The 20,533-nt window shown below is 43.0% G+C and overlaps 1 protein-coding gene across 1 annotated transcript in view; it reads right to left on the bottom strand.

Moving 5' to 3' along the window:
• SYN2 (synapsin II) overlaps window positions 1–19,655 on the bottom strand; it is a 194,082-nt gene extending 174,427 nt beyond the window's left edge. Inside the window, exon 1 of the mRNA XM_058031905.1 lies at window positions 19,185–19,655. Within this exon, the coding sequence (XP_057887888.1) occupies window positions 19,185–19,561 (377 nt within the window). The 5' untranslated portion in view covers window positions 19,562–19,655. The remainder of the gene's footprint in view (window positions 1–19,184) is intronic.
• Between the last annotated feature and the right edge of the window lie 878 nt (window positions 19,656–20,533).

The following is a 20,533-nucleotide window of genomic DNA, read 5'->3' as shown; positions in this document are numbered from 1 at the left end:
GGAGGTCAAAGCCTCCTTTCCTGAAATGTTTTCCAAATAAGCCAAGTGAAAGAAAAAAAAATCCAAAGGCAAGGTTCAGAACTGCAGGAATTATATCACAATCATTTAAAAAAACTATTTGTAAAAGTCAATGAACAAAAAATGCTCTTTGCCACCCAAAACCTTGAGTATTCCAAGCTGGTTAACATATGGAACAGAGACTGAAGCCAGTTGATAATTACTTCACTGAAAATTCTCTGTTAGTATTTATGTGTTTAATTCTACGTTTGCTGGATGCCCGTGGGGATAAATATGTTTTGCTACTGAAATGCAGCAAAGAAATAGTGATAAATAATAATCCAACGCAGAAAACCTGGGGGGGGGGGGGGGGTTGTTTATTTTAAATCCCACTGCTTTGTACAGCGTCACTATGTTCCACAAATACTTAATCTACCAAAAACAGGCTACCAAAGTTGACCTTGGTGCATCCTGGAGGTGTCCAAGGAAGGACTGGATGTGTCAGTGCTCCTGGCTGGTGAAAAGGTGGGGATTGGGCACAGCTTGGGTTTAAATCCATTTGCATCATTTGATGGGATTTCTCACTCATATGATAATTCTTTATAGCTAATTTCTTTAAAATCTAAGATTTAGGGAGTTCCCTACATGTCATCACCAGGGGCACTCCTGTCTTGTAAGAAAACTAAAAACCAAAAAGGCAAATATGGGCTTGCCCTGCAATGCCTGAGCTGATTACAAACAAGTTGTGGTGTTCCTAAGTAATTTTCTGGATCAATACCTGACCAGGAGCCAAATTATCTTCTGTCCCAACTCTGCCCTTCCTTGCAGCCTGGACTCAAAGCTGTCCAACTCTCAGTTTCATCCTCCTCCTGATTTATTTTGCAATTTGTAACTCTGTGCCCCATGATTCAAGCAAACAAATCACAGGTCCAGGAAAGCCCTGCCAGTCTTGACAAGGTAAATGAGATTTTCCCTGCATTCCCCAGCCTGCCATGAGGATTTGCTCCTCCAGTAATTCTTGGCCTTAACAGCAAAATAGAAGCAGCTGCTGCTGGGTGTTGTTACCTCTTCCAAATGATTCTGTCTTTAATCACAATCCAGAGTCAGGTGAAAAATTTGAGATTATTAATGGGTGTTCTACCTCCAGGAGCATCCTGCAATACACTTGAAAAATTCAGGACTTGCTCAATCTGTCTTCTCAAAAGCTGAGCTGCTGCAATGCTAAAAATGTGTACAAGAAAAGGGCATGAAAGATTGGAAGGAGCTGATGCATATTTCAAACACATCCCTATGAAAATGTGGTTTCCATTTTCCTCCAGTGTGCTCTTAACTCATCAAAAAGGAATACTGACATTTTGGAATATAGGACATTGCAGTAATTTATTTCTGAATTGTGCTACCCAATTATGGGGACCAAATTGCTCCCAAATCTGCTTTGCTACTGGAACTACAAGATGTTGTTAGTGCACGTGAACCAATGTCTAAATTTAATTACTATCCACATCTTGCCTTAGTTTGATTCTTTTTAAACACCAAGATCAGCACAGGGAATCTGGAAAGTCAATTGGGCTTTAAGGAAGGAGTAGATATTGGGATAAAGAGCAACATGAAAAATAAATAAATGGTAGGTGGTAATAATAGATAAATAAAAATTATGATAGATAATAATTAATAAATAATAGTATTGCACCAATAAATATAATATGTATAATATAAAGATAATGATAATAAAAAATAATAAAAATAACAAATAAACATTCTAATGGATTAGGAGCACTGATATTTTATCTTTGATAAATTCTGTTGAAGAGGAGCAGCAAGAGGAAAAGTTCATTTCATACAGACAGCAAGAGCACAAGGAAAGAACTTTGAATTATGACAACCTAAATGCATTTGATCCTGTAATTTAAATGTATGGCAAAACAATAATCTGCTCAGGTACTGAATGTAATTCAGTGTACCAGTGATGAATTGAGTATTTTAATAACCAGTCAAGAGAATTTTCAAATTCATTGTCACAGCTTGAGCAAGGACAATTTCTTCCAGCCCATGTGCCCTTTAGAAGCTGAGTGTTTCTAATCAGTGAGAGCTGAATGACCAAAGGAATGAACAAATTATAAGAAGGAAAAATGAATAATAAGGGACAATAAGAATGGGAGAGGGGAAGGGGTGAGGAGGGAAAGCAAATCCAAAACTTCTGGAAATGTGGATTAGGGGAAACTTTGCTCTGCTATAAATTCACACATCCAGCAGAGCTGAGGGAGGGAGGTGAGCAGAGCAAAGAGCCAATTTCCAATTTCCAGCACCCAATTTCCAGGGCCTTGTGCCTTTTTGGTGGAACCTTCATTTGCATTTAATCATGCTCCTCATGAAAGGCTCTTGGAAGGCTGCAGAAACAGGAGAATGTAATCCCATTATTCCAACACAAAGAAATAGGAGAATGTAATTCCCTTTATTCCAGCACAAAGAAATTCCAGCAAGGTGATCTCTCAATGGCTGAGCCACTGGAGAATTGCAAGTCCCAATCATCTGATTTTATTTTTTTTTCCCCAAAGAGATGTCATAAATGGAAGGAAAATTTTCCAAGTGAAAAAGGCTTAAGCAAAACACATATTTATCCCACCAAAGTATTGGAGAGGGGATTTTTTAACAATGCTGCATTAGCTACAAGGACACTTTATGCAGAAATCAGGCAGGTACCCTTGAGAAAATGTATTTGAATAATGGCAAGCATTTTACTATTTGGCAACCTCTTGAGCTGCACAATAAGAATTTTGTCGCTCTTTATTCTCTGATGAATTCTTGATGTAAAAGTCTAAATTTTCCATTATCTTCCAACTTTTTCTTTAAGAGGACTCTAGAAAAACAGGAGGTGAATGGGAAGAGAATTTCCCAGGTGACAATTCCTGGTGGGCTGTGGCTGTCCCACCCTCTGGGGATGGTTTTAATGGTTGGTGGGAAGGGGAACTGGAGAAATGTCAAATGATCATGGAATGCAGCTCTCCAGAGCTGTGCTGGAGCTGCACTCCACTGAATACTTTCATTTGCTCGGAAAAGCCTCAGAATTCCTGTTTTTTGTGGAGGTATTTACACCATTTCACAGCTTCATCTGGAAATCCATCAGCAGAGTATCACCATTTTTGTCATATTAATTCAATGTCACAACTTTCGCCTATTTGAAGTGAAGGGTGACAGATTAAAGTCAGGAATCAATTCCTCAGAAAAAAAATCAGCAAGCAGCTTGAAACAGCTCTTGTAAAAAGGAACAGCAAGTTAAAATGTCATGACTCACCACAGCACAATATTTCCCCAAAACATCACTGCTGTCACATGCAGCTACTTCGCTGCTCGTGTGGAAACAACACAAGAGTAAATAAACACAGGAATTGTGAGCAGAACGTGCCCAATCACTGCTTGATGCCTTTCACTGCCACTTCCAAGCCTCCACAGTAATTTCACCCTGAATGTTCTATTTTGGTTCCAACACAAAGGGCCAGATTAGAAGTTTTTAATTAAAAATGACAACGACATGGAAACTTCATCTACTTGGATTTTTCTTCTTCACTCTTTCCAAAAGGTTTCAGTAATGGTTAATTCAAGCAAAAAGCAGTTATGAAATATTCTTTTTAAGCAAAAATTTCAGCCTTTAAATAATTCTTGAGGTCTGCTGCGTTTAGTTTTAACATGGTTAAGTGACTGCACACTGACCTCAAAATGAGCAGCGGTATTAGTGGGGACAGCTGACAAAGAGAATTGTAAAAGGCAGTAAGTGTGCATCACTTTAATTTGAGTTTGGACAGAAAAAACCTTATTCCGTCTGAATTCAATAAAAGAATCTACACAGGCAGGTCCTGTGCGTTGGAATCTAAACGAAGATATTTTTTGAGAGAGTATTAAAGGTGACTGAATATTTATAATTTTAACTATCTGATCAGAGCTGTTTCTAATAAATTTATTTTCCATTTACAGACATACAGAATTTCTGTGGTCCTACAGTCACGGGTTTTTACCCTGAGTTTTCAGGCAATGTTTCAGGCAAAACTGAGCAATTTGTCCTCATTATTTAGAATAATTTCATGCCTTGCCCAGCTCTGTGAGGAAAATGCTCCTGGATTGCTGCAAACAGGCAGAGATGTGCACAGAGTTTTACACATGTGCAGATTAAGCTGTTTGTGCCCCCCAAATGAAATTAGTTGTGTGTGTTAACGAGATTAGCAGCACAGCACTGCAGCCCTGGTGCAGCAGAGATGGGGACTTTGATACCTTACAACAGCTGCTCTTGCTGATTAACATCATTAACTCTGATTATGTATTACACATAATCCTGTTTTCCAACATGAAAGTTATTTGCTCAAGGCCTCGAAACTGAAAATATTCTGTTCTTGTCTTGAGGAGTCCAGTGTCTACATCTAAAGAATTTCATTCATCTATCAGTGGTCTAGATCTAAAGAATTTCAGTCATCTATCAAAAAAAAACTACTCTAAACCACAGACTAATTAAAGAAATAAAAAGTGACTTTTAGAAGTATTGCTCATACCTCAAAAGTAAACGTTTTCTTGACATCAATTAGGTTTGCTTCCTTTCAAACACTCAGTTGAAAATTCCCAAACTGAAACAACCCTTGAAATGAAGCAATGTGCTTTGAGCCTTACACTGCTGTTTCTTAAAGGGTTTCATGCACAAAGTCTCCATCCCATCTTGACAGACAGACAGACAGAACAGTTTGCCACATGTTTTTCAGAATTCAGTTCTGCAGACAGCATCACAAATTCGGTGCTCTGCATCACCAATTCAGTTCCACTTTCAGCATCACTTGGTTTGTTGGCGAAGAACTGACCAAAAAACACCCAGGGAGAGCCTCCACCAGCCCAGTGATGAGCCCAGCAAAGGAGAAAATCGAGATTTAATTCTGTTGTTGCCACATGAAGTCACACAGAGCCTGGATTTCAGGAGAGCAGCACCTCTGTGTTTATTGCATGGTGAAAAGCTTGCTGAGAGCTGTTCCTGAAACACAGGGACATCACCACAGAGGGGTCTGGACAGTAACCATCATCAGGGATTTGGACATTAATCACTCTCTGCCTTCTCCTTCCACTGTGCAGGTGTGGTTTACTCTAAATGCCATTTTTTAGCTGGTTTGTCATCCATGCCCAGCCCAACAGCCAAGGATCTGGGAGCTGGAAAAGACATTTATAATAATCAGGGGAAAAAAAAAAAGAAAACCAAAAGAGACCCACCAAGAAATAACCCCGAAACTCCATTAGTTGCTTGATTTTTTGGAAAGGCCTTCTAGCAAATAAAAGAATAAAACAGAAAAACTAAACAGAGAAGCACTGCTGTAAGACCTTCACCGAGCCAGTGGAAGGGATTGGAGTAGAAATAATGTAAACAATAATGCACATTAATTATACTTTCTCTTGGCTCCTCCCATGTATTACTATTGCCCAGGCAGTTAATCTTACCCCTGTGTACACTGAATTACTGCTGGCTCACAGCAGACATTTCTTCCTTAGCAAGAAAACTAATCAGCACAAAAATCCTGACCATGGGTCCAACTGAAAGCACAAATCCTGGCACAAATCCTGAGCATCTCCATCCCACGATTTCTGCATTGTAACCCACACAATAGATGCTCACGGGACCTGTCTTCAAAACACCTGAGCGACTTTGCACTGGCACCATGGAGGAGCTTCCTTTTATTGCAGGGCATGAAAACTGCACCCATGGACTGCTTTCCATCTGGAGAGCATCCACCAGTGAAAATTCCTACAAATTCTTCTCCCAAAAAATCCTTTTACATACAGATGTACATGACCACACACACAAAAACATATTTCAAAAGGCCTCTCACAAGCCCTCCTGTCGTTTATTGATATATATTGCATGGAACAGCCACACAAAAAAACCAAATATATTCTAAAAGTTTTATTCTAATTCTTATCTTTTCTTTATTTACTCTTTATTACTGTTAATAAATTTTTCTTTATACATTTTCAAAGTTTTAAGCCTACTTGACATTTCTCCTAATCCTGTCTCTCAACAAGAATTAAGCACATTAGTAATTGACCAACACCAAATCCACCACACTCTTTACTGCATTAACCAAGAAATCTCAAAATTAACAAAATCCCAAATTAACAAACCAAAACCACTACACAAAATTAGTGTTTCTACCCAGTTTCAGACGAAAAACCACCACACTGGACAGCATCCAGCAGTGAAAATTCCTACAAATTCTTCCCCAAAACCCCTTCTACATACAGATGTACATGACTACATACACACAAACACACTTTGAAAGGCCTCTCACAAACACTCCTGTCATATTGATATAAGATATATATTGTATGGAACAGCCACACAACTCTCAGGAAAATTACCTTTGGTTATCTGTTAAAAACAAAGGCCTCATAAATAATTTTCCTCATTAAAAGTATCCTTAGGATTCGTATTTACCTTGATATCAAAATTTAAGTACTATACACATCTTGCCTTAGTTTGATTCTTTTTAAGCACTAAGATCAGCACAGGGAACCTGGAAAATCAACTTTAAGGAAGGAGTAGATATTGGGATAAAGAGCAACTTGAATGCGTGGCAATGGTAGATTCTTACAAATAAATATTCTAATTTATTAGGAGCACTGGTATTTTATCTTAGATAAATTCTGTTGAAGAGGAACAGCAAGAGGAAAAGTTAATTTCATACAGACAGCAAAAGCACCAGGAAAGAACTTTGAATTATATGTATACATATTATATATACAATATTAATATAGAATATAGATATCATTGTATATATAATTTTGTATTTATATATATATTATTAGTAGATGGCTGAGACAACAACTCTTGAGTAAAACAAGTTCTGCACTCACAGCACACCATGAAACCATATTGGCCCTCAGTGGAATTGGATGTATTTATCATATTTTATGATTAAACCTTTTTATCATACTTTAAGAATCATAAATTTAATATGATGGCTTTTCTAATATTAATTTAAAAACATTTAAGAACTTTTGAGACTTTCTCAATGCTGAAGTGTGTGTATACATAGAAAGCTTTCTTTAGAAATGATCTTCAGTGCAGAAGAAACTATTGCCAGCCAGGGGCTATGTGGAAATTATGAACAGCACGGGACTGCTAGCAATGTGTCTTGAGCTTTTTTATTTTCCAGCATCAGTCTCATTACTTGGTTATGACAGCGGGAAGATGCCATCATTGCATATTCCAGGCTGCTGAGAAAGAACTTAATGTTACAACTCACTTTAGAAGTTTTTTGGCCAATCACACAAAGCAAAAGCACACTGACAGTAGTTCCATCCAACCACTATAAGCACAGGTACCTTTGGTTAAACAATGCTTGCTTATTTCAAATACAATACCTACTTGTAAGCCTGAAAACACAATGCACAGAGCTCCGTTATTATGCTTAGAACTTCCTAATATTTCTTTAGATAAACTTTTCAGCACCTTATGGAGTTATTCTAGACAAGCATTAATACACAAACTATTGTTCTCTTTGTCCTTACTTTTCTACTTCTTACATAATTTTTGTGCTGACCAATCTCATGGCTACTGCTTAGCTGTAATCACAGTTCTGCTGTCTCTGAGCTGCCTTTTACAGCTTTCCCAAAACCCTCTGATTCTATGGTTTCCCATAGAAATCACTGAAACTGAGAGGTAGTGAAATACTGAACTGAATCTTCCTCTCTGAACCATCCTGGTCTTCCTGAGCAAACACGAGACTCGAGAGACTGTGACTGATCTCATACTGGAGTTTAATCCTCTCAATCTGGGCTGTTTCACTGCCATTATAATCAGTTTTATTAGGAAGAAATAAGAAGGAATAAAGAAGAAAGGAGGCCAGACAGAACAAACGTGAGGTCAGGCATGGAGCTGTGCACACACGGAGCTGGAGCAGCCCCTGAATGGAGGGAATCCCAGCTCCAGCTGCATTCCAGCTGTCAGCAGCTGTGCCCTGGCAGTAGGAGATGAGCACCCAGCATCCCAGCAGGATCCCACAGAGCCCTGAGCATCCCTTGGCACAGCTGGAGCTGAGCTGGGTGCTCTTAGAGCCCTGCACTGCCTGAAACATCTGGGCTCTGCAGGAAACCCAGATTTAACATCCTGTGCCCTCTGAATTAAACACTTCCACCACTTCAGCTTGAAAAGTATAATGAAGGATTTGACCTCAGCCACCTGATGCTTTAAAATTTGAGCTTTTGTATTTCTCATTTCTTTAGTGTGTAACTCCAAACCCCACACCCAGTGCCAGCTGCAGCTTTCCCATTTTGGGCAGACACAACAATTCCTCTCCAGGCCTGGCAATCAAGGACACCTCACTGCCTCAGGGCCAGAGATGGGAACAAAAGGGACTTGGGGGGAGCAAACTGGGGCTCAATGACTTCATTACCTGCAGCTGGGATTGGCAGATTAACCCCCAATGTGCAAATGGACCAAACTTATAAAAGTATAAAAATCTGTGAGCCATTGTGCATTTTGGGTGTAGGCCGTGAGGGGCTTTGTCTGCCCTAAATGTACCTGAAGGCCCTTCAATAAACAGAACTGCATTTTATTCCCTCAATTCTGTCTGGCCTCTGTTTTTAAGCAGCCCAAAAAGGCCTCACACCAGCTGTTTGTTAGGAATCTGTTTCTTCATATTTATGTGTCAGCCAGGAAAGGGACAACCTGTGGGGACAATGAGGGAGGAAAAAAGGACTGACCAAATATTTGCCCATTTTGCCCAAAGCTGGAGGAGCCTGCAGCTGTCCCTGAGCTCTGTGAGTGAGGCTGGGCACTGATAAAGTTGTTTAATTAGCAGGAGCAGCAGTGCAGCCAAGCAAGGAGCCCTCAGTGCAGACCCACGGTGAGGTTTTATCGCCTCCCTGCACATTTCTGGCACTCCACAAGGTAAGCTGCCTCCTCGTCTTTGGAAGCAATGTCATTACTGCAGGTAACATTTTACTTCATAATTCGTGGCTTTGCTTTTTGTCATCTACAACATTGCTTTCTCTGCCAATTTTCTCTTTCCCATTCTTGACAATTTTTGCGGCAGCCTGTAATTACCCTTTGCTGCTGTGCTCAGCCAAGCAGGTCCAAATTCCTTCTGGGGAGGTCCTGTACCCAAACCTGGCTGCCTGCATTTCTTATTCCCTTCCTCAAACACAAATTTATGCTCAAACATGGATTTTCACTGAAACCTTATCACATCTTTAAATGCAAATTGCAGTGTATTTTATTTTTAAATATATAAACCCCCCAAACATCAGTTATTTCAGTGGTATTAAACCAGATTTCTGCAGTTTCAAGCATTCCTAATGGGATATAATGATGTGATGTTGGATATGATATTTCTGTGGGTCACTCACACGGTGCTATTAAGAACTGGGCACTAAAATTGCACAAAATGAAGTCACTACTTTTAGAAACTCCTGTGGGAATATTTAGCATCAATCTTTTGAGGAAGCATGTCAGAAAAAAATGGCTTTTCCTGTGTCCTGCAGTGTTTACACAATGGCAAACCCCAACCATATAAAACTGGAAGTCCTCTACACAGATTTTTGCAATATGAAGAATAAAATATCTAATATTACACTTTTTAATTCCCTTTTGTTCCATGCCCTACCTATTTCAACAGGTTACAATTTGCTGCTGGCAAGCCATTATCAAATCCTGAATAGGTTGCAAGTAGAATTTCATATTTTTATGTGGTTCCATAGTCTACCAAGCAATTTGTTATTCCTTTCATCTCTCACTTCAGTCTCATTACTGTGAAATGTACCTCCCTGAAATTAATTCTTTCCTTGCCAATTTTTCCATTTCCTTTCTCTGAAGGCAAAATTTAGAAGAAAATGTTGGCAAACTTTTTTCTCTGATGTTATCCATTCCACCAAACGTGTTACCACAGCTTTCAGTGGGCTTCAGTGGCATTTCTAGTGTCTCTTAAAGACAGGGAAAAAAGGAAAAAATCACTTGGATGCTGACCTGCAAGAGCTTGTTTAGATAGAGCAACACACAGAGCATGGAGGGGAAAGTGTTTTCCTCCATGAAAATGATTTTGTTCTCATTTTCTATCTTGTCAAAAAGGTAATCTCTTTCACATGCTGTGTTTGGCTATTTATACCAACATAGCCAAGCATTACACCCTACAGAACTGCAGATAAACAGAAAAAAACCCAACAATTTTCTTTTTTAGATCATCTTAAAATACCAGCACAGACATTGTCTGGTGCTGCACCAGCTGGCTGTTGGGAGAGCAGACATGGAACACAACTTGGGTGAGGTTGATGTACACAAAAATTCAGATTTAACATCTTCCATGCTTCAAAATGAAACACATGAAACATGGTTTGGGTGAGGTTACTGTACACACAAATTCAGATTTAACATGCTCCATACTTGGAAATGAAACACATGAAACACAACTTGGGTGAGGTTGATGTGCACAAAAATTCAGATTTACATGCTCCATGCTTCAGACTGAAACACATGGAACACAACTTGGGTGAAGTTGCTGTACACAAAAATTCAGATTTAAGATCTTCCACACTTTGCAATGAAACACATGAAGCACAGTTTAGGCGAGGTTGCTGTACACAAAAATTCAGATTTAACATGCTCCATATATGAAATGAAACACACAAAACACATCTTGGGTGAAGTTGCTGCACACAAAAATTCAGGTTTAACATGCTTCATGCTTCAAAATGAAACACATGAAACATGGTTTGGGTGAGGTTGCTGTACACACAAATTCAGATTTAACATGCTCCATACTTTAAAATGAAGGACACAAACCCCAACTTGAGTGAGGTTGATATACACAAAAATTCAGATTTACATGCTCCATGCCTCAGGCTGAAACCCATGGAACACAACTTGAATGAGGCTGATGTACACACAAATTCAGATTTAATACATTCCATGCTTCAGAATGAAACACACGAAACACAGTTTGGGTAAGGTTGCTGTACACAAGAATTCAGATTTAACATGCTCCACACTTTGAAATGAAATATATGAAGCACAGTTTGGGTGAGGTTGCTGTACACAACAATTCAGATTTAACATGCTCCACATTTTGAAATGAAATATATGAAGCACAGTTTGGGTGAGGTTGCTGTACACACAAATTCAGATTTAACACCTTCCATATTTCACCTAGCTCAGCTGCACGCCCTGCTCCTCCAGCCCTTGCCCGTGTGGAATACATATTGAACAAAACATGGACAAAGAAGCAGTGCCAAGGCCCCTGAGCTGTTTTACCCCTTGGAACTCCTCTTGCAGAGGCTGAGGAGGAAGAGCTCAGGATGGAGCTGCAGAGATGCCCTGTTTGCGCCTGCATCACTCCTTTAATTGTGTTTTTATTTGGACTGCAGAGGCAGAGAGCCCTCAATGCAGAGCTGGGAGCTGCAGGGCTGATCCAATTTCCAATTTCCAATTACCTGCTGGAGGAGGCACACACTGGCCTCATGCAAGAGCTGCTTGCAGCTCCTTTTTGGAGGGCTGGGAACCCTCTCCAAAGGCCACAGCTCGAGTGAGGCTGAAATGGCTCACAAATATAATTTTAAAGTGCAAAATTTTCAAATGAAACAAAAAATGAGAGAGAAACTACAGTAAAACATTTGTCCTTCTTGCTCAGTTTCAGAGGTTTTAAGGAACCTGTTGCCTCCTTGAACTTGGGGTTTTATTTTGTTCACTGGATGGTGAACAAAACAAAACAATTAAAACTGTGTGTGCTGTTGTTTTTTGTAACTACCAAACTTTCATGAACACACCACAATGACAATTCCACTGCAGCTTTTCTGTTCATTAGGGATGCCTCAATTGTGCATAACTAATTAGCAGCCCCCAACTCCAATTGCCCTGGAATTCTCATGGATTTACTTGTAACATGTTGATTTAGTGCTGCAGCTGTCATTTCATTCAGGGCAAGCCTTCAGTGAGCGAGTTTCCCAAATTTAGAAGTGTTATACCAAAGGCAAGCTTGTTTTCCTTTAATATCAAGAGTGTCTAGTTGCAAAGGGCATTTTAAATGAATAAAGGTGATTTAGTGTAGGCTTTTTCTCCATATATGAAATATACATATTGGTAGATCATCTTTTACATTTTGATAAGACTGTCTCACCCAAATTTAGAAGTATTACACCAAAAGCAAGGTTGTTTCCTTTAATATCAAGAGTTTCTTGTTGCAAAGGGCATTTTAAGTGAATAAAGGTGATTTAGTGTACACTTTTTCTCCCCTTATAAAATATACATCCTGGTAAGATTATCTTTTACATTTTGATAAGATTATCTCACCCAAATTTAGAAGTGTTATACCAAAGGCAAGGTTCTTTTCCTTTAATATCAAGAATTTCTTGTTGCACTTTAAATGAATAAAGGTGATTTAGTGTATGCTTTTTCTCCCCATATAAAATATTCATATTGGTAAGATTATCTTTTTCTTACACCCAACATTTGGCCATTAGGTCAAAGTCTTTAAAAGCCTCCTCCCTCCTCTCCAGCACTGCTGGATTTGTCTCCAAACACCTCCCACCTTCAGTGCCTGCCAAGGAATCCCTTCCATCCTTTCCACCAGCTCCACGTTTGTCCCAAACTGGGTTTCCCTCCCCGTTTCCCACCTGGCTCTGGATTTTCTGCTGACAGCAGAGATCTGTGCCAGGCCAAGAGGCTGCAGGGATGTTGTTGTTTTCTCCTCCAGAGCCATCCCAAAGGGCTGCAGAGTGCTCTGGCAGAGCAGTCCCCTCATTCATGCATTATTAAAACCAAGTGATGCCTTCTAAATTTGGGGAACTCGCTCTCTGAAGGCTTGCCCTGAATGAAATGAGAGCTGCAGCTACTAAATCAACATGTTACAAGTAAATACCTGAGAATTCCAGGGCAATTGGAGTTGGGGACTGCTAATTAGTTATGCACAATTGAGGCGTCCCTAATGAACAGAAAATGCTGTGGAATTGTCATTGCGGTGTGTTCATGAACGTTTGGTAGTCACAAAAAACAACAGCACACAAAGTTTTAATTAAAACTTCTTCACACCTTCCAGTGAACAAAATAAAATCCCAAACAAAAATCAAACCCTAAAGAACTCACGTTGCTCACTTCATGAAAATTTTTGTGTCATCAAGCAGTGCTTTCCTGTGTTAATATTAAAAATATTCCTGATGAGCAGTGTTGGCCCATAAATGATTGGGTAATTTTAAACCAGAAAGTTTGCTCTTCATTTAGCATTTGGGGTTTATCTCTGGAGCCTGTCACAGGCTGAGTAACTACTCAGGCAGTAAACATGAAGTGAAATGTGTAATTGTCTGTGAAAAAAAAAAAAAAAAAAGGTACTGATACTTACAACCAGATTTGTGCTTCAAAAAACACAAAACCAAAATTTCCCAGCTTCGTTCTTTTTTATAATTTCATTGCTGCTGCCAATAAGTCTGATATTCCATGTTTAAAGGACAGGACACACTCAGTGATGATTAGTTTTCAGTATTGAAGCAGCTTTCTGAATCTTCTACATAAGTTTTTAATAAAGATAATGATCTATACACAGCACCTTGGCTCCTTGCCACTGATGTATGGCCTCTCAGCAGCTGCTTGTTCAGCACTGAATATTCAGGACTTTTTGTGTACAGAACAAAAAGGTTATTTCTGAGGAAATTAAAAAGAAATTAATTTTAACCATTTCAAAATAAACCTATCTAGCTGAAATTCTGGATATTTAATGCAGAATTAAAAGAGAAGTTGGAGCAAGCAGTCTAGGTTTAGTTTAGGTCTGTCAGTGTGTTTGCTTGGATGACCTTGAACAAATTATTTCACTCCTTAGTTTCCTCCATTTGTAAAATATCAGCAAAGATCCTCAAAGCTGTAAAACAGCCATGGAAATCTGTCACATCCAATCACCATTAAACCTCACAAGTGGTTCTTGAGGCTCTGCCCTTCCCTGCAGCTCCAAACCCTTCCCACCAGCTGTGGGAGCTCATCCCAGGGCTCTGCAGGTCAGGAATTGGAAATGCCTGCTCGAGATGCAGCTGCAGATGGAAAGGACATCACATCAAGTGCATACAGAACAGGAGTGGAAATAAAATCAGCTTTTCCAACGCCTTTATGTAAATATATACAAATTAACAGCACTGCTCCACTGGAAGGGTTTGCACTCTTCCTCGTGGTGCTGTTCTGGAATGACAAGAAATTTCCAATTGGGGGAAATGGTTGCAGGATATTTCCTTCCACCTGTGGGCCAGAGGGTCATTTATGGTACAAAGGGACCAGGAGAAAGCCTTCCATGAGAACCAGAATTGTATTTGCTGGGAATGCCCCAATGAAGGGAGGAATGATGAATCTGACTCGGTGTTCTCAGAAGGCTAATTTATTATTTTATAATGTTATATTATATTAAGGACTACTATACTATGCTAAAGAATACAGAAAGGATACTTACACAATGCTAAAAGATAACAATGAAAACTCGTAACTCTTTCCAGAGTCCTGACACAGCTTGGCCCTGGTTGGCCAAAGAGTGAAAACAACTCACAGCAGAATGCAATGTGCTGGGAAGGATGAAAGTTTGACAAGAAAGTCTCACAGATATGTGTGTGCTTGGCAGAAAGATTTTTGCATGTAGAGTCTGATGAAGGAATAGAGATGGAAGCAAGTTTTGATGTAGGAGAAAAGAATTGCTGAGCCAGTCTTACTGGATAACCAAGGAAGCAAAGGGTGTGTTATTAGAAGGGGTTTTTATGGCTGAAACCCACCTCAGACAAGAAGATGTTTTTACCAAGCAGAAAGAGAGCTCAGGCAAACAAGGCAGAAAATATGGCAAGTAGGAAAACGGTCTCTGAATTTTCCACTGCAAGAAAACTGAAAAACAACTTCTAGCTTAAACTGTAATGTACTGACTTTTAGTGATTGGAGAACAGTAACATGAATATGGTAATTATAGTAGTTATGTTAGGCTATAGATAAAAGTTAAGGTATAGATTGGTTCTACTGTATGAAGATGCTCAGCAAAGAAAAGTGTGAAATGCATTGTAACCAAAACCAAAGGGTCTCCAGGCCTGGCTGCAGCTGGAGCTGACAGCTGTGGGCACAGCTCTGTCACCCACAACCCTGGACTGCTGTAACCTCTTGGATGGAATGAACTGCATTTTGGACACAATAAACTGCATTTTGGATACAATGAACTGCATTTCATATACAATAAACTGCATTTTGGAGAGCCCCTGGAGTCCCACATCCCTCATTTCTGCTCTTACACCAATGGAACAATCACCTGTGGGTAAACAATCTCCAACCACACTCCAAAGCAGCAAAACACAGGAGAAGCAAATGAGATAAGAATTGCTTTCCTTTCTCTCTGAGACTTCTCATCTTCCCCGGAGACAAATCCTGGGTGAAGGGATTTTTCAGAGAAGGTGAGTGCCACAAACCAGAACCAACCAAGATCCCTTGTCGTGGATTTATTGACTACAACCTTTAGCCTGTTTTCAATTTGTCCCTTCTCTTGCCACCAAGGCTGGTGGAAAATCTTTGATTTCGCTTTTTTTATAGCCTGCCTTCAGGAGAAGCACAACCACTAAATGTGGTTGAAGGACTCCAAAGCACCTGTAGGAAAAGAATTATCCCTTACAGCTCTAACACACCCCAGACTGAGAAAGGGAGGGGGGGGGCTTTGACACAGCTGCATTTACTCTTTCCTTAAGAAGTAAGAAAAATGGTAAAAAAATATACAAATTAGTATAGATAAGCCAAATCTCCCATTTCCCCCCTGTCCCCATGCCATAAAAGTAAAGTAATTGAAATGGAGAATTTCAAGACTTTCAACAGGAGAAATCTCTTAGGGCAGGAAATTGAGGAGAAATATCACTGAAATCACGATTATAAAATGCAAGAAACAGCTGGGATTTGGTTCTAGGTAGAATATCCCAAGTGATTCCACAAGCAGCAACTATGTTGGGTTACTAAATCTTAAATATATATTATCAATATAGTATAGAATATATACATATTATGGATATAATACTTAAAGTATGAGTCAATCTTTCAAAGAAATAAAATATATTGAAAACAAAATATCTCTTTATGCCAGGGGTAAGAGAAAGGGTCCCTTTATGCCATGGTTTCTGTCTTTGCTGACAGAAAAAGGCAGGAAAGGTTTCCTCTGGCCCTTGCTGAGGAGAGGATCCCGAACCAGTGAGATTTCAGTGTGATCCAGACCGAAATCCTTGGATTTCTATTGAATCTGCAACCCACAAGCAACACACACGTTTCCAATCTAAGGCAAACAAACACAGTGCAGCTGAAAACACCACAAAGGCAGAGGCCAAGCCCCTGATCCTCCTGTGAGCGTCAGAGCCCAGCAGCTGGCAGGGTTTCGGGATGCTCTCAGGGGTGCTGGTTTTGGTGTTGTTTTGGTGTTGTTTAGGGGCTGGTTTGGTGCTGGTTTTGGGGCTGTTTTGGTGCTGGTTTTGGTGCTGTTTTTGGTGCTCCTTTGGTGCTGGTTTGGTGCTGGTTTGGTGCTGTTTTGGGTGCTGTTTTGATGTTTGTTTTGGTGCTGTTTTGGTGCTGGTTTGGTGCTTGTTTTGGTTTTGGTGCTGTTTGGGGGGCTGGTTTTGCCGCTGGTTTTGGTGCTGTTTCGGTGTTGGTTTTGGTGTTGGTTTTGGTGCTGTTTTGGGTGCTGGTTTGGTGCTGTTTTGGGTGCTGGTTTTGGGTGCTGTTTTTGGGGCTGGTTTTTGTGCTGTATTGGTGCTGTTTTGGGGGCTGGTTTGGTGCTGTTTTGGGTGCTGTTTTTATGCTTGTTTTGGTGCTGTTTTGGGTGCTGGTTTTGGTGCTAGTTTGGTGCTGTTTTTGCTGCTGTTTTGGTGCTGTTTTGGGTGCTGGTTTTGGTGCTGGTTTTGGTGCTAGTTTGGTGCTGGTTTTGCTGCTGTTTTGGTGTTGGGTTTTGGTTTTGGTTTTGGTGCTGTTTTGGGTGCTGGTTTGGTGCTGTTTTTGGGGCTGGTTTTAGTGCTGGTTTTGGTGCTGGTTTGGGGCTGGTTTTGGTGCTGGTTTTGCTGCTGTTTTGGTGTTGGTTTTGGTGTTGGTTTTGGTGCTGGTTTGGGTGCTGGTTTGCTGCTGTTTTGGGTGCTGGTTTTGGGTGCTTGTTTTGGTGCTGTTTGGGGGCTGTTTTGGGTCTGTTTTGGTGCTGCTTTTGGGGCTGTTTTTGGGGCTGGTTTGGTGCTGTTTTTGCTGTTCTTGATGGGGTTTGCTCAGAGCATCACATGACAGGGCTGTGCCAGCCTCCCCTTGCAGCACAGCCCAGGGAGCTGGGGGTGCCCAGCAGCCACTGGCACTCCCCTGCTGCCCCTCCCAGCCTTCCTTTGCCTTGCCCAGTTACAATCCTTATTCCATTTTAGCCCACAAACACCCCAACAGATCAGCGCACGGAGATCCGTACTTCCCAAGGCATAAAACTCTTCCGCATAAATTATCAGAATTCACACATCTCTGGAGTTGGAAGGGGCTCGCAAGGGTCAGAGATGTCATTTTTCAGAGTATATTTCAAAATCTGCTACAAAACAACTCATTGCTGGGAAAGGAAACAGCCAGTGCAACAACAAACTGTTTTTTCTAGAATTACTACGTATCCATGTCACATACTATGAGGAGGAGGAAAAAAAAAAGGCAAAAGCAAACAGGCATGAGTAACCTTGTGTAGATCTGTGAGGCTCCTACCTGGAGTAGGAACTCCCCGTGCAGGGCTTTCAAAGCTTTGCCCCCATCCACAGATTGTGCTGATTTGGGGTGCATTTATCAAGGATGTAAACCACTTATGGAAAACCACATTCAAAACACTCAGGCTGGCTCCGGCAAGCACAGAAAAATCTCCCTTAGACAGAAACCTCCTTATGGGCAAATGGAGTTCCTGAATGTATCAGGCAGAGAGCTGTGCACTCTAGAATATCAAATAAAGAGATGCTTCTGCAAGGCAGGGAGCAGTGTCCATGGATGCATCTCCATGACGTAGCTACAGAGGCTGCCTCAGTCTGGTCGATACAACCACCTTGTTTTTTTCAAAAAAAAAAAAAAAAAAAAAAAAGAAAGAAAGAAAAGATAAAACCACCTCCCCACATGCACACAACCAACCACAAAACCAGACAGAAGAAAAAAAAAAAGCCTGGAAAATGTAACAGGTAATGCTATCTTAAATATACCGAAATCAGGTATCTGCTGTAGTTAAAGGGTTTAGTTTTCGTTCTAAGTATTTTACCGAAGCACCGTTTTTAGAGCAAACGGGATCAGATCACAGCACAGCCCAGCCAGCAAGGCTGGAAATTCGAGACGCCGAGAATAAAACCCTAAACCCACAATCCATTACCGGATGATCTCAGCGGCACAAAAACAGACTTGTTTTACTCTGCATTATTTTAAGGCGCTGCCGAGACCTTCTGCACTGTAATTAGCAACGAGAGGGCTGTCAGCTCCATGTGCAGACACACAAGTTTGCAGGGATGGATAGGAAGGTGTCCTTCCTCCGGAGCACAGCATCCAGCACCACAAACAGGTCTGCAACAGCCGTAACCTCTGCTGCTGGTACCAGCCAGGCTGGGAAGTCCCACACTCGGAAAATCCCACGTTTTTCACATTACCAAACACACAGCCCGAATAAAACCGGCCGAGTTAATGAAGCCTGAGCAGGGATTCCCGGGGCTAGGGCAGAAGCAGGGCTGGTGCCCGGCATCCCGAAGGACATTCGCCCTGGTGAATGGCACAGAGCAGCGGGAGCTGTGTGAAAACAAACGGGCTCGTAAACACGGATTAACACACGCAACGCCGCCGCCACAGCAATCCCTGCCCGGGGCACCTAAATCCAGCCTGCCGCCACACACGGGTCCTGTGTGTCCCCAGAGAACACGGGATATGCTTGGTCAGGGCGCTATGCATGTTTTATTTAGTGTAATGATGGGAAGCAGATTTCACGGCTAGTCAGGCGCTCCAGGGCTCCCTGGGGTTGGTTTTTTTGGGGTTGTTTTTTTTTTTTTTTGCTCCATCCTCCAGCCCGTGAGGCTGCGCTGCAGCCCCTCGGTAGGGCCGGCTGCGGGGGCTCTGCCCCAGGTGAGCCGCACCTGCGGGAGGACGGGGCAAGGACGGGGGGCTCTGAGGATGATGATGGCGATGATGCTGATGATGCAGGGGCATGCAGGGGGGCACCTACCAGTCCGTGTGCGGCTCGTCGATGACCAGGAGCACCTTGAACTTTCTGCCGACAGCCGCGGAGACGGCGGCGGACGCGTCCACCAGCCCGGCCGAGGCCGCCGTCTGTTTCACGGCGTTGGAGAGCGAGCTGAAGAAGCTGCTGCCCGCCGACTGCTGCGGCGGCGGCGGCTGCGGCTGCTGAGGGGGCGCGGGCTGCGGCTGCGGCTGCCGGCGCTCCGAGGCCGGCGAGCCCGAGGCCGCGGCCGGGGAGCCCGCGGACGGCGGCGGCGGCGGAGGCTGCTGCGGCTCCGGCCGCTGCAGGTCGGTCATGTAGCCATTGGGCAGGTTGGCGATGAAGCTGCTGTCCGAGAGCCTGCGCCGCAGAAAGTTCATCATCTGGCCGGGCGGGGGGCTGCGGCGGGGCCGGGAGCGGGCTGAGGGTGCGCCGGCGGCAGCGCTGCGCGCTCCTCGCTCTGTGCGCCCGCTCTGCGCGCCCGCCGCGCTGCCACCGCCCGCCGGCAGGGGGCGGCCGAGGGGCGGGCGGGGCGCGGGGACGGGGAGGGGACGGGGAGGGGACAGGGAGGGGACAGGGATGGGGATGGGGATGGGAACGGGGACGGGAACGGGGACGGGAACGGGGACGGGAACGGGGATAGGGATAAGGGCAGGGATGGGAACGGGGATGGGAACGGGGATGGGAACGGGGATGGGGATAAGGGCAGGGATGGGGATGGGGACAGGGAGGGGACAGGGAGGGGAACGGGGATGGGAACGGGGATGGGGATAAGGGCAGGGATGGGGACGGGGATGGGAACGGGGAGGGGAACGGGGATAGGGATAAGGGCAGGGATGGGGATGGGGACGGGGATGGAAACGGGGATGGGGATAAGGGCAGGGATGGGGATGGGAACGGGGATGGGAACGGGGACTGGGATGGGAACAGGTAGGGGACAGGGATGGGAATGGGGATGGGAACGGGGATGGGAACGGGGATAGGGATAAGGGCAGGGATGGGGATGGGGACGGGGATGGGGATGGGAACGGGGATGGGAACGGGGATGGGAACGGGGATAGGGATAAGGGCAGGGATGGGGACAAGGATGGGGACAGGAATGGGGATGGGGATGGGAATAGGGAGAGGACAGGGACAGGATGCGGATGGGGATGGGGATGGGGATGGGGATGGGGATGGGAATGGGGATGGGGATGGGAATAGGGAGAGGACAGGGACAGGATACGGATGGGGACAGGGATGGGGATGGGAACAGGAATGGGGATGGGAACGGGGATGGGGATAGGGATAGGGACAGGAAGGGTACAGGAATGAGGACAGGAAGGGGGACGGGGATGGGGACAGTGATAGGGATG

The sequence above is a fragment of the Melospiza georgiana genome, chromosome 11 (genome assembly GCF_028018845.1).
Source record: "Melospiza georgiana isolate bMelGeo1 chromosome 11, bMelGeo1.pri, whole genome shotgun sequence".
NCBI lineage: Eukaryota > Metazoa > Chordata > Aves > Passeriformes > Passerellidae > Melospiza > Melospiza georgiana.
This window is presented reverse-complemented; position numbering and strand designations above follow the sequence as displayed.